The sequence below is a fragment of the Loxodonta africana genome, chromosome 3 (genome assembly GCF_030014295.1).
Source record: "Loxodonta africana isolate mLoxAfr1 chromosome 3, mLoxAfr1.hap2, whole genome shotgun sequence".
NCBI classification, from domain to species: domain Eukaryota; kingdom Metazoa; phylum Chordata; class Mammalia; order Proboscidea; family Elephantidae; genus Loxodonta; species Loxodonta africana.
Window position 1 is genome coordinate 69,315,680 of NC_087344.1, and position 15,881 is coordinate 69,331,560.

At 40.2% G+C, this 15,881-nt stretch overlaps 1 protein-coding gene across 1 annotated transcript in view; it reads right to left on the reverse strand.

The window, feature by feature from the left end:
- Nucleotides 1-15,881, reverse strand: part of CSMD2 (CUB and Sushi multiple domains 2) — a 797,331-nt gene that overhangs the window by 126,186 nt on the left and 655,264 nt on the right. The window contains 2 exon segments of the mRNA XM_064281672.1: nucleotides 210-413; nucleotides 1,651-1,746. Coding sequence (XP_064137742.1) covers nucleotides 210-413; nucleotides 1,651-1,746 — 300 coding nt within the window.

Sequence of the window (15,881 nt, forward strand, 5' to 3'; positions counted from 1 at the left end):
CAGCCCCTTCTACTTTTCTGCCCTCTACGCCCAACCACAGGACTAGCAATTTGGGCTGAGTGGCACATCTTACTTAAGCTATGCTGGTGGGAAGGTGCTGTTGTGTGACTTGGGACATCTGCTGGGTTTTCCTGCCTCCTGAACCCCCAGGAAGAAATGACTATTTGATGCTTCCCGGATCCCCGTGTCCCAGCTGTCCAGGCACTCACCCACACATGTTGGTGCTGACACATTCCACTGGGCCAGGGCCCCAGGAACGGGAAGGCACTCGATCTCTGGGGATCCCTGCAGGGCATAGCCGGAGTTGCATTCGAAGCGGACAACAGCGCCCACTGAGAAGTCACTGCCCAGCCTCTTGCCATAGCGGGGTTCCGGCACCGAGCTGCACTGCGTGGCACTGGTTCGAGGCACCGCTGCAGGGGACAAGGGTACTGAGGGGCAGGCCTCACGCCTCAAGAAATTGGCTGAGGAGTTACACACAATGGGACTGGAGCTGAGACCGTCTGGATGGGACCATGAGAGGCTCTGAGCTCCTTCCCTTAGGGCAGGGGTGGGGGACTATCTAGAATAATGACCATTTTACTGAAATCTAGTTAGACACACAATGCTACACCAGGGCTTCTGGAAACCATGGCAGGTGGTGTGAGTCCACTGGGTCCAGACATGAGGCCTGGTTTTGTTCTCTGCCTTTATAGTGATGCCCTCTCCCCATCAGGGTCCCATGTCCGCTAAGTAGGAGAATGGCTCCTTCCTCCTCTACATTCAGTGTCTTTCCTCTCTCTGGCCTCTTCTCACCATGCACCCTAGGACCCTGCCCAGGGCCCTGCTTTCCATGATCTGAATCTCCTCTCCCTGCTCCCCACAATGGCAGATAAGACCCTTTAGCCCAGTCCACAGAGATGTATCCCAGCGGCAGGATTAGCCTTGCACGGGGAAATGCAGCTCATCCTGGGCAGTCAGGTGAACAGGACCATCATAGAACCTGGGCCTTGGAAAGGTGGACAGTCTCCAGCAAAAGGAGAGCTTGGGGCCTGCAGGTGAAGCCAGGATGCTCCATGACTTTGCCTTTCATGGCCAGTAAGGAAGGGAACACACATTTACTGAGTGCCTGCTTTGTGCTAGCTACTTTGTGAGTCTCTTTTAATCCTATTAATGGCCCTTTGAGGTAAGCACTATTATTTTCTCCATTTTTATAGGTGAGCAAACCGGGACTTCAAGAAGTGGAGTACCTGACCCCCAGCTAGAAATGGCAGAGCTGGATTCAAATCCATGTCCATCTTATTTCAAAGCCTGTGCTCTCTCCCACATTTTTCTGTGCCCTGAAGACAAAACCAAGCTCCATGGAGAGAGTCTACATAAGAGGCCTGGGCTGGTTTCCCCTTCTATATTCCAGACAATGGTGGGGGATTAGCTTCCATGTCAGATTTCTCTCCTCATCTGACATAGACTGTGGCCCAGAAAATGTCTGTTGAGTAAATCAATACATAATATTCACTTGAATTCCAGGGAACTGCCCCACAAACCAGCAATTGACCCCAAAGCTCTGAGATTGAGGCTCCGGACAGGGGGTCCAAGTTCACTTTCCTTCGATCACTGAATCATTGGAGATCAAGATTGCCTTTGTTCCTCCTGTGTCCTTGTCCTACATACCTTGGTAGACAAAGTGGAAACCTCTGGCTGGTGCTTGTCCTTTGGCACTGAACTTAATGAGAACTTGATTGGAGGTGGCCAAGGGCAGCGATTCTCCTGCCGAGATAAGGGGCGAGGAGGGAAGGAGAGAGTGAGTCCAGCAGTGAAGCCCAGCAGAAAAAATCCTGAGCAGGACAGTGGGCTGCCAATACCCCACTCAGCAATTCCTTCCACATCGCATATCTTCCTGAAATGAAACCTCAGTCTTTTACCACACCTTAAAGTTAACAGAAGGCTTTCATAGCCATGTCTTGTCTTGATCTGTGGTCAATATGAGGTTGGCAGTACAGAGTTCAGGTCACCCATTTAATAGATCGAGAAAGAGAGGTTCAGAAAGATGAAATGACTGCTTGGAAATGAGAAAGCTTCCAAAGATGTTTTGCCCTATGGGAAATGGGACAATGGCCATTATCAAACTGATCGGTGATTTACTTGGAAAACTGACATTGATCTGATAAACAAAAGTGCCACCAGCTTCTGGGAAGGAGGGTAATATGATTATCTGGGAGTAACTGGTCTTTCCCCAATCTCCAGTGAAATGATTGATAACCAGAGTGAACATATAATTGATTGCTCATAGTAGGACACTTTTGAAAGTGAAAGCACTTGCTATTAATTATTAGGCTGGGACAACCAAGTGTAAGCAGGGACTGACCCAGGCAAACCAGATTGTATCGTCACTCAACCAATACCATACAGATTGGTGAAAACTTGCATTGGCGCTGGAAGCTAAGGGAGGCTGATGGCCTTTTTATCAGAAGATAAAGATGTATTTTTTGCTTGATATGGTACAGATGTGACGAGAGTCAAGACAGCACCAATTAGACCAGCAGCTGTGAAGTGTACTCTTGCTTGTCATTACTTTCCTGTGGGAGCCCTGGGAGGACATGGAATGGACAGTGGCATGGCCACTCTGCATATGGCCCTCTGCAGCCTTGGGGACCCCTAGGACAGCTGCTGACTTCACCAACAGAAGGGAAGTAGGGATTAGAGAAAGCCAGGTCATCCCTCCACTGCTGTCAGGACCAGCCAAAGACCACTGGAAGGCACATCTGGCTCCTCCAGTGCTTCTACAAAGCCCATGCGATGCTATCAGCCCTGGAGAGTGCACAGCTTTGTGCACAGTACACTTAGATTGACATTTGACCCAGATGGCTGAGCCTGGCTAAGAATCATTGCCCCAGCTAACTTCTGCTGTCAAAGCAAACAAAAAATGTAATTCACAAAGACAACATTTCCCTCCATTATCACTTCCATCTGTAGCTCATCCTCTAAGTTCCAATGGATGAGAACAGAGCAAAACTCAATTTTTCCATCCTTCCATCATCTGGCCTGACATATCTGGACAAGGACCTCAGTAATCTCTTAAAGAATCCATTTCACCATCCAATCCTGGACACACACAGGCCTTCCACTCCATAAACAAACACACAGTAAGATCACATATGCATGTGAAAGCTGGACAATGAAAAAAGAAGACAGAAGAAGAACTGATACAAATTCTGGTGCTGGCAAAGAATACTGACTATACTGTGGACTGTAAGAAGAACAAACAAATTAGTTTTGAAAGAAATACAGCCAGAATGCTCCTTAGAATTGAGAATGGCAAGACTTTGGCTCACTTGATTTGGACATGTCATCAGGAAAGATCAACTGCTAGAAAAGGATATCATTCTTGGTAGAGGGTCAGCACAAACAAGAAAAATCCTCAGTGAGATGGATTAAGACAATAGCCACGACAATGGACTCAAACGTACCAGTGATCATGAAGATGGCACAGGACCAGGCAATGTTTCATTCTATTACACATAAGGTCACCATGAGTTGGAGTCAACTCAATAGCAGCTAACAACAAGATCACTAGACATAAGGAAAGATTCCAAAGTTTTAAAGGAGGAGCCATTCTGAGAAGTCAAAGGAAATATTTTTCTGCGAACTACAATGAAGAACAGAAAAAAATCTCAGAAGATTTTCAGTCATGGTTGTGACAGGATTACATCCAGCCTTTCATCTATGAGGAGGAAGACATGCTTAAGAAAGGATGTGAGACCTGTAAAGGCTGCAAAGCGACAAGAAACATCGGTGAGTGGCAGTTGGATTCTGCATAAATTGAACAGGAAAGTAGAGATTAAATTTGGAAAGTTTTCCCAGGATCCACAGGAAAAACAGATTAGAATAATGACAGAAATAACAAGAGGCATGGAAGAGAGATCTTCCTCCCCCCGAAAAATCCAATATACATATTTCAGGAATTCTAGAGAGAGAAGACAGAGAAATCAAAGTATAAAAAGCAATTTAAGAAAGAAGATAATTTCCTAAGCTTAAGAAAGACTTGAGGTTCAGACTGAGATAGTTAGAAAAGTGCCAGATATAATTAATGAAAATAGACCTCTGTTACAACACACATTAGCGGACCTTTAAATTTTAAGAGTAAAGGAAAAATATGAAAGGCATATATATAGACAGGAAAGTACAGGTTACCCACAAGGACAAAGAATCAGGTCAAACTCCAACTTGTCTGCAATATTAAATGTCCGAATAGAATGAAACAACTGCTCCAGAGTTTTGAAAGAAAAGGTTTGTGACCCATAATCTGATTTGCAATCAAGCTATCATTTATATGATATATAAAAAGAAAGGCATTCTCATCTATGCAAGATGATAGAAAGTACTGCAGTTATGAATCCTGCTGAAAAATGAGCTGTAATAGGGAAATGAAGAATTGGCAGGGATAAATGTAACCAGGAAAGTAGAGTTAAATTCAAATAACTATTGTTAACAAGGTAACAAAACTAAATGCAGATGTGAAAACTTGTTCTCAGGGTAGAAGTTCATATAGCTATAGTAATTAATAATAATAATAATATAAAAGCCCAAATATGTCAACAAATGCTCCTTAGAATCTAGGATGGAGAGACTTTGGCTCACTTATTTTGCATGTGCCATCAGGAAAGATCAACTGCTAGAAAAGGACATCATGGTTGGTAAAGTAGAGGGTCAGTGAAAATGAGAGAAACCCTCAATGAGATGGACTGACACAACAGCCACAACAACGGGCTCAAACATACTAAGGATCATGAAGCTGTCAGAGGACTAGGCAACATTTCATTGTGTTATACACAAGGTTGCCGTGAATTGGAGCCAACTCAATGGCAACTAACAACAAGAAGTAAAGACAGAAGAGCAAGGGAGCAAAAATAAAACAAAACAAACACAAACCAAGAAAAGACAAAACAAGATAACAGATACTAGACCAAGTTGTTTACTCATAAAATAAATGTTAAGCTTCTTCTTAAAAGCAAAAGGCTCTCAGAGAAAATGAGTAAAGATATATCAGGTAAATAGAAATTCAAAAATTGTTAGAAGTACAAGAAAACAATGCAATACCATAATTATAGTGGATGATATTTTCACAACAATCTTAATCACTTACATATCAAAACAGAAAAACAAAATAAACACTGCTGGGTAGTGGTTCTCAAATTAAACTTTTTTTTCCTCCTAACACAACGGAAGGACATGGACACAGTTCATTCCCATCTATACCAGTGGCTAATTATCAGTGTTTCTCCAAAAGAGGAATATCAAATTCTCTGAGTGTATTGATATTGACACCTATAGGTCTTACACCTACTATATCTATCTCTGTCTCTACTGTTTTCTATTCTTGTTGGTCCTACACTTGTGCATCTATTCTAATACCTGTTGTTGTTCCGATACCTGTTGTTGAGTTGGCCCCCGAATCACAGTGATCCCATGCACAATGAAATGAAATGCTGCCCAGTCCCGCGCCATCTCAATGATCAGCTGTGGATCAGACTGTTGTGATCCATACGGTTTTCAGTGACTGATTTTCAGAAGCAGATCACCAGGCCTTTCTTCCTTGTCTTAGTCTGGAAGCTCTGCTGAAACATGTTTAGCATCATAGTAACATGCTAAGCCTCCACTGACAGATTGGCGATGCTGTACATGAGGTCAATTGGCCGGGAATCAAACCTGGGTCTCCCACATGGAAAGTGAGAATTCTACCACTGAACCACCACTACCCTCCCATACCTGTACCTACATCTATGTTGTTATTAGTTTCCTATAACCCAACCATTGCCATTGAGTCGATTCTGACTCATAGCGACACTATAGATCAGAGTAGAACTGCCTCATAGAGTTTCCAGGGAGCACCTGGTGGATTTGAACTGCCAGCCTTTTGGTTAGCAGCCGTGGCACTTAACCACTATGCCACCAGGGTTTCCTTGTGAGTTTCAGTCAAGTCACTTCTGACTCATGGCAATTCCATGTGTGTCAGAGTAAACTGTGCTCCATAGGGTTTTCAAGGCTGTGAGCTTTCAGAAGCAGGTCACTAGGCCTGTTTTCCAAGGCACATCTCTGTGGGTTTGAACCACCAATCTTTTGGATAGTAGTCAAGCCCTTAACAATTTGTGCCACCCAGGGACTTCATCTGTATCTATCTATCTGTCTGTCTATATCTTAATCTCTTTTTATAGGCCCTGTACCTATATTTCTACATCTATACTTAACACTTACTCATCTATCTATCTATCTATCTGTCCGTCCGTCCGTCCGTCCGTCCGTCCGTCCGTCTCTTTATCTAGAAATAAATTTTGAAAAAGCATTCCAACCCTAGAGATACTGAATTGCACTCCTGGTTGGGTGTCTATGTGTGGGGTGGTGGTATGGAAACATCATTTGGTGGAGAATCACTGATATAAAGGATTTGAGTGATAAAATTGAATAAGACAGTTCTAATGATTATTACAAAGCTTGCTTAATCCTAACAATAACTCTTGCAAGTAGAACTTTTACTATCTTCATTTTACTGATGAGAAAACTGAAGCTTGGAGGGGTTAAGTAGCATGACCAAAGTTACCCAGCAGGCAAGTGGGAAAGCCAGAATGAGAGGCCAGGCAGTGTGACTCCAGTGCCTGAGCTCATCATCCCTCACTATATGGCCTTGCCACCTACAGAGAGCATAGATTCTTCTCAAATGCTTACGGAGCTACAAAAATGTATTTGGTTACTGAGAGGACCTTGTTTAATCCCCGAAGTAGAAATGGTACATGTCACATTCTCTAACCATGAGGCAATAAAAATGAAATGAACAACAAAAACGTAAACACAACAACAACAAAACCCAAGTTCTTGGGGAGGGAGAGGATATTCTTAATAACTCCTGGGCAAAAGAACAGAACAACACTATTATGGTCTACTTAGAAAGTAATGATGATGAAAATAGTACATATCGAAATTCATGGCATGAAGTGAAAATCATGCTTAGCGGTGACTATGTAACCATAATCACGTTCTTTATTACACAGAGAAAATAATGAAAAACACTCTCAATTCAAGAAGTTAGAACAAGATCAAAACAAACTGAAGAAAAGCAGGAGGAGAGAAATTACAAAATAAAAGCAGGGGTTAATTAGAAAACAACAACAAACCTCACAGAAGAATACTAAATAGGCCCAATTAAACACACCAACACACACAGCGAGCAAAAAAACTCACATACAGCACAAATATGAACACAATGTGGTAAAGGCAAGAGATAAGGCCTCTAATACATAGGAGATTAAGCATTATCCTTATCATAGTATACTATCGCAGTATACTGTATAAGCTGTACCGCTAAATAATAAAATATTAAATGAATTTTCTACTAAGATATAAAACATCCACATTGATATTGAACAGATATTCCTGAATAGGCCAATAACTACGGAAGAAAATAAAGAAAAATTACCAAACAGGAGGAAAAAAAAGCATGAGAAATTTATTTGCAGATGATATTGCCTCCTGCCTGGAGAACCTAGGAGAATCAGTCAGCAGTATTAGCTGTATTATGAGAGTTCAACGACTTCACAAAATGAATATACAAAAACACCAGTCTGCTAATATACTGAACTAGCAAAGAATAGTTAGAAAATATAATACGGGAGAGAGGCCCATTTAAAGTAGCAACAGGAGCAACAACAAAATCGCCATGATATATTTAGGAATAAACTTACCAGAAAATAAATACTGCGTAATTGAAAATTCCTCAGGCTTATAAAAGATAAATAAACGGAGAGACATACCATGTTTCTGGATGGTAAGAAGAGGTAATATTATAAAGATGTGAGTTCTCCGCAAATTAAAAGTTTAATGGAATGTCAGTCAGAATTCTGATGCAACTTTTTTTTAACTAGGCAATATAATTCCAAACTTTATTTGGAGGTAAAAGTAAGCAACAGTAGCCAGTAAAAACAATTTAAAAACAAGAATGACAATGAGGACTTATACTATCATATATTAAAAATTATTATAATGTTTCAATAATTAAAGCTTTTTGATACTGATATAAGAATAAACAGGAGCTTAGAGAAAATGGATAGAAAGTCTATAAACAGATACTTAATTTATGTAAAGCTGGCATTTTGAATCAGCTGATTAACTATACTTGAAAGAGTATAGTTATAGTTCCTAAATCAAATGATAAACCAAAATAAATTCCAAAGGTACTACAGCAGAACAATGACACTAAAAAGAAGTAAAAGAAAACACAGATGTATATTTATTTGATCAGCAGAAACACAAAGGAGAGGACTATTAAAAATATTGACAGAAGGTGGCAGAGTAGTCAGATGCTTCCGGTGATCCCTCTTACAACAAAGACCTGAAAAAACAAGCGAAACGATTATATTTGACAAGATAGGAGCCCTGAACATCAGAGGCAAAGTTAGAAAATGGATTGAGTGGCATGGGGAGGGAGAGACGGTTCAGAAGCAGAGAGGAGTTGCTGGACCTGAATCACCGGGAACCTTCAGGCACCATTCCCAGAAGCGACTGTTGCAGGCTGGTGGTAGCATTCGGCTTCAGTTTCCTCAGGAAGAAACAGCCAGCCTCACAGCCTACTTACACCCCCAAACTAGAGAAGAATGGTGCTCTTGGCAAAAGCTAAGTACTTGCGTATATTTTAGCATGCCCCAGCCCCCAAGCCAGCTTCAGTGGTTTTTGATTTCCCTGGGGCTGAGATAGGTCCTGTTGAGTGTCCTGAGCCATTCTCCCAGCCTTGGAGAAGGAACAAATTCACAGTTGGGGGAAAAGATAATCTGCCAGCTCCACTAACCAGGGAAGCTCAGGACAGAAGTGGCTCCTGTCCAGGCATAAATGGTCTGTGGACTTTGAATACCTTTCCCCCCATCATGGACCTGTGTGGGCCTATTTCAGGAGAATAGGCCCTTGCTGGCAGACTGCAACTGTTTCAGCTGTGAAGTGGAGTGGTGGGTGTTTGATGTTTGACACCACTTTGCCTATTAAACAGGGTCGTCACCTAACTACATCAGGGACCTAAGGACTCCACTCAGGTCACCCAGCCACCCATGACAGAGGCCCAAGGATAACTGGTACCTCCCAGTTCTTACAACCAAAATCATTGTGTGACCATGCTCCATCTGTAGAACCCACCCACCTGTGCGCTTTAGGGAACAGGGATGTGCTTTCCTCACAGACACTCGGGGGACAGTTGTCAGCCCCCTGCCTTGTTCAGAGTGTGACCCCCTGCTACAACCAAATACCAGGACCTGCACCAATCACTCCTGCCCCTCTAAGACTGTAGGACAGAGCCTGTACCACACACTTATGGCCAACTATCTGGACAACTGAGCTGAATCCATACAAGAAAAGTGAATGGACTCCTAGGCTGATATACCTGATAACAGCTCTAGCCATCTGGTGACAGGACGTTAGAGCTTCAAAGACAAAAATAATCAGGCTACCTCACTGAAGCAACCTATTTGGGCATATCAAAACAAAACAAACCGAGAAGCTAGGATACAGTAAGCAAACATAAAATAAACTAATACAGTAATTTATAGATGGCTTGGAGACAACAGTCAATGTCAAGTTATATAAAGAAGCAGACCATGGTCACTTCAACAAGCTCTCAAAACAAAGAATCAAGGGATCTTCTGGATGAGGGTGCATTCCTGGAATTACCAGATGCAGAATTCAAAAGATTGATATACAGAAGTCTTCAAGACATCAGGAACAAGATCAGGAAGCAGACCAGGCAATACGCAGAACAAGCCAAGGAACACATGGATAAAACAGTTGAAGAAATTAAAAATGTTATTCAAGAAAATAATGAAAAATTTAATAAGCTGCAAGAATCAGTAGAGAGACAGCAATCAGAAATTCAGAAGATAATAAAATTACAAAATTAGACAACTCAACAGAAAGTCAGAGGAGCAGAATTGAGCAAGTGGAAGGCAGAATTGGTGATATTAAAGATAAAGCACTTGGCACCAATATATTTGAAGAATAATCAGATAAAAGAATTAAAAAAATGAAGAAACCTTAAAAATCATGTGGGACTGTATCAAGAGAAATAACCTATGAGTGACTGGAGTACCAGAACAGGGAGGGATAACAGAAAATACACAGAGAATTGTTGAAGACTTGTTGTCAGAGAACTTCCCTGATACAGTGAAAGATGAGAAGACATCTATCCAAGATGCTCATCGAACTCCACATACGGTAGATCTTAAAAGAAAGTCACCAAGACATATAATCAAACTTGCCAAAACCAAAGATAGAGAATTTTAAGAGTGGCTAGGGGTAAACAAAAAGTCACCTACAAAGGATCCCAAGGAGAGTCAATAAGAATAAGCTTGGACTACTTGGCAGAAACCATGCAGGCAAGAAGGCAATGGGATGACTTATATAAAGAATTGAAGGAAAAAAACTGCCAGCCAAGAATCATGTATCCAGCAAAACTGTCTCTCAAACATGAAGGCAAAATTGGGACATTTCCAGATAAACAGAAGTTTAAGGAATTTGTAAAAACCAAACCAAAACTACAAGAAATATTAAATATTAAAAGTTCTCTCTCTGGTTAGAAAATCAATAATATCAGATATCAACCCAAGACTAGAACACAGGACAGAGCAATCAGATGTCAACCAAGATATGGAAATCACAAAAATAAATCAAGATAAAAAGATACTCAGAACAAGGAAATGGCAATGTCATTATGTAAAAGAAGACAATATTAAAATAGTAAAGAGGGATTAAGAAATGTAGCCATAAGATCTTTCATATGGAGAGGAAGACAAGGTGATACAAAGAAATAAAAGTTAGTTTTAAACTTAGGAAAACACGAGCAAATATTAAGGTAAGCACAAAGAAGACTAACAATCCTATTCATCAAAATAAAATACAAGAAACAAATAGAGACTCGGCAGAAGCAAAATCGTCAACAAATAAGAGGAAAAGACAATATATAAACTACTCAACACAAAAAATAAAGTCAGAAAAAGAAACTGTCAACAACACATAAAAAAAGACATCAAAATGACAGCACTAAACTCATGCCTATCCATAATTACCCTGAATGTAAATGGACTAAATGCATGAATAGAGACACAGAGTGGCAGAATGGATAAAAAACAAACAAACAAACAAACAAAAAAACATGACCCATCTACATGCTGCCTACAAGAAACACACCTTAGACTTAGAGACACAAACAAACTAAAAATCAAAGGACGGAAAAATATATTAATGAAACAACAATCAAAAAAGAGCAGGAGTGGCAATAATAATTTCTGACAAAATAGACTTTAAAGTTAAATCCACCACAAAGGATAAGCAAAGACACTAACTAATGATTAAAGTGACAATATACCAGGAGAATATGACCATATTAAATATTTATGGACCCAATGACAGGGCTGCAAGATACATAAAACAACCTCTATCAGAACTGAAAAGTAAGATAGACAGCTCCACAGTTACGGTAGGAGGCTTCAACACACGACTTTCAGTGAAGGACAGGATGTCCAGGAAGAAGCTCAATAAAGACCTGGAAGATCTAAATGCCACGATCAACCAAACTGACCTCATAGACATATACAGAATGCTCCACCCAACAGGAGCCAAGTATACTTTCTTTTCTAGTGCACATGGAACATTCTCTACAACAGACCGCACGTTAGGTCATAAAGCAAGCCTTAGCAGAATCCAAAACATCGAAATACTACAAAGCATCTTCTCTGATGATAAGGCCATAAAAGTAGAAATCAAACACTTGGAAACTGAACAATACCCTGCTCAAAAATGACTGGGTTATAGAAGACATAAAGGATGGAATAAAGAAACTCATAAAATCCAATGAGAATGAAAACACTTCCTTACAGAACCTTTGGGACACAGCGAAAGTAGTACTCAGAGGTCAATTGATATCAATAAATGTACATATCCCAAAAGAAGAAAGGGCCCAAATCAAAGAATTATCCCTACAACTTGAACAAATAGAAAGAGAGCAACAAAAGAAACCCTCAGGCACAAGAAGAAAGCAAATAATAAAAATTAGAGCATAATTAAATGAAACAAAGAACAGAAAAACAATTTAAAGAGTTAACAAGACCAAAGGCCAGTTCTTTGAAAAAATTAACAAAATTGATAAACCACTGGCCAAACTGACAAAAGAAGAACAGGAGAGAAAGAAAATAACCCAAATAAGAAATGAGATGGGCGATATTACAACAGACCTAACTGAAATTAAAAGAATCATATCGGATTACTACAAAAAATTGTACTCTAACAAATTTGAAAACCTAGAAGAGATGGAGGAATTCCTAGAAACACACTACCTACCTAAACTAACAAATTTGAAAACCTAGAAGAAATGGAGGAATTCCTAGAAACACTCTACCTGCCTAAACTAACACAAACAGAGGTAGAACAACTAATAAACCCATAGCAAAAGAAGAGATTGAACAGGTAATCAAAAAAACCCCAACAACAACAAAAAAGCCCTGGCCCAGACGGCTTCACTGCAGAGTTCTACCAAACTTTCAGAGAAGAGCTAACACCACAACTACTAAAGCTATTTCAGAGCATAGAAGAGGGCGGAATACTCCCAAACTCATTCTATGAAGCCAACATATCCCTGATACCAAAACCAGCTAAAGACACCACAAAAAAAGAAAATTACAGACCTACATCCCTCATGAACATAGATGCAAAAATCCTCAACAAAATTCTAGCTAATAGAATTCAACAACAAATCAAAAAAAAATTCACCATGACCAAGTGGGATTCATACCAGGTATGCAGGGATGGTTGAACATTAGAAAAACAATTAATGTAATCCATCATATAAATAAAACAAAAGACAAGAACCACATGAGCTTATCAATTGATGCAGAAAAGGCGTTTGACAAAGTTCAACATCCAGACATGACAAAAAATCCTCAGCAAAATAGAAATAGGAAATTCCTCAATATAATAAAGGGCATTTATACAAAGCCAACAGCCAACATCACCCTAAATGGAGAGAGTCTGAAATCTTTCCCCCTGAGATCGGGAACCAGACAAGGATGGCCTTTATCACCACTCTTATTCAACATTGTGCTGGAGGTCCTAGCCAGGACATTTAGGCTAGATAAAGAAATAAAGGGCATCCAGATTGGTAAGGAAGAAGTAAAAATATCTCTATTTGCAGATGACATGATCTTATACACAGAAAACCCTAAGGAATCCTCAAGAAAACTACTGAAACTAATAGAAGAGTTCAGCAGAGTGTCAGGATACAAGATATACATACAAAAATCAGTTGGATTCCTCTACACCAACAAAAAGAACATCAAAGAGGAAATCACCAAATCGATACCATTTACAGTAGCCCCCAAGAAGATAAAATACTTAGGAATAAATCTTACCAGAGGCGTAAAAGACCTATACAAAGAAAACTACAAGACACTACTGGAAGAAACCAAGAGACTTACATAAGTGGAAAAACATACCTTGCTCATAGATAGGAAGACTTAACATTGTAAAAATGTCTATTCTACCAAAAGCAATCTATAGATACAATGAAATTCCCATCCAAATTCCAACGACATTTTTTAATGAGACGGAGAAACAAATCACCAACTTCACATGGAAGGGAAAGAGGCCCCGGATATATAAGGCATTACGGAAAAAGAAGAACAAAGTGGGAGGCCTCACTCTACCTGATTTTATAACCTATTATACTGCCACAGTAGTCAAAACAGCCTGGTACTGGCACAACAACAGATACATAGACCAACAGAACAGAATTGAGAGTCCAGACATAAATCCATCCACATATGAGTAGCTGATATTTGACAAGGTCAGTTAAATGGGGAAAAGACAGTCTATTTAACAAATTGTGCTGGCATAACTGGATATCCATCTGCAAAAAAATGAAACAAGGCCCCTACCTCACACCATACACAAAAACTAACTTAAAATGGATCAAAGACCTAAATATAAAATCTAAAACAATAAAGATCATGGAAGAAAAAATAGGGACAATGCTAGGAGCCCTAATACATGTCGTAAACAGTATACAAAACATTACTAACAATGCACAAACACAAGAAGAGAAACTAGATAACTGGGAGCCCCTAAAAGTCAAACACCTATGCTCATCCAAAGACTTCACCAAAAGAGTAGAAAGATTATCTACAGACTGGGAAAAAGTTTTTAGCTATGAAATTTCCAATCAGCATCCGATCTCTAAAATCTACATGTTACTGCAAAAACTTGACAACGAAAAGACAAAAAACCCAATTAAAAAATGGGCAAAGGATATGAACAGGGACTTCACTAAAGAAAACATTCAGGTAGCTAACAGATACATGAGGAAATGCTCACGATCATTAGCCATTACAGAAATGCAAATCAAAACTACAATGAGATTCCATCTCACTCCAACAAGGCAGGCATTAATCCAAAAAACACAAAATAATAAATGTTGGAGAGGTTGTGGAGAGACTGGAACACTTATATACTGCTGGTGGGAATATAAAATGGTACAACCACTTTGGGAATCAATTTGGCGCTTCCTTAAAAAGCTAGAAATAGAACTACCATATCATCCAGCAATCCCACTCCTTGGAATATATCCTAGAGAAATAAGAGCCTTTACAGGAAGAGAGATAAGCACACCCATGTTCCTTGCAGCACTGTTTACAACAGCAAAAAGATGGAAGCAATCAAGGTGCCCATCAACGGATGAATGGATAAATAAATTATGGTATAATTTTTTTTTTTAATATTCACACAATGGAATACTATGCATCAATAAAAAACAGTGATGAATCCGTGAAACATTTCATATCATGGAGGAATCTGGAAGGCATTATGCTGAGTGAAATTAGTCAGTTGCAAAAGGACAAATATTGTACGAGACCACTATCATAAGAACTCGAAAAATAGTTTAAACAGAGAAGAAAATATTCTCTGATGGTTATGAGAGTGGGGAGGGAGATGGGTTTTCACTAATTAGTAGACAAGAACAATTTTACGTGAAGGGAAAGACAACACACAATACAGGCGAGGTCAGCACAACTGGACTAAACCAAAAGTAGTTTCCTGAATAAACTGAATGCTTCAAAGGCTAACGTAGCAGAGGCGGGCATTTGGGGACCATGGTTTCAGTGGACATCTAAGTCAACTGGCATAATAAAATCTATTAAGAAAACATTCTGCATCCTACTTTGGAGCGTGGCGTCTGGGATCTTAAACGCTCGCAAGTGGCCATCTAAGATGCATCAACTGGTCTCAACCTACCTGGAGCAAAGGAAAATGAAGAACACCGAAGACACCAGGTAATTATGAGCCCAAGAGACAGAAAGGGCCACATAAACCAGAGACTACATCAGCTTGAGACCAGAAGAGCTAGAAGGTGCGTCGCCACAACCGATGACTGCCCTGACAGGGAACACCACAGAGAACCCCTGAGGGAGCAGGAAAGCAATGGGATGCAGACCCCAAATTCTCGTAAAAAGACCAGACTTAATGGTCTGACTGAGATTAAAAGGACCGTGGAGGTCATGGTCCCCAGATCTCCTGTTATCCCAAGACAGGAATGATTCACAAAGCCAACTCTTCAGACAGGGATTAGACTGGTTTATGGGATAGAAAATGATAATGGTTAAGAGTGAACTTCTTGGATCAAGTAGACACATGAGACTATGTTGGCATCTCCTGTCTGGAGGGAAGATGAGAGGGCAGAGGGGAGTCAGAAGCTGGCTGAATGGACACAAAAAGAGAGAGTGGAGGGAAGGAGTGTGCTGTCTCATTAGGGGAAGATCAACTAGGAGTATATAACCCACTACCCACTGCCATCGAGTCGATTCCGACTCATAGCGACCTTACAGGAC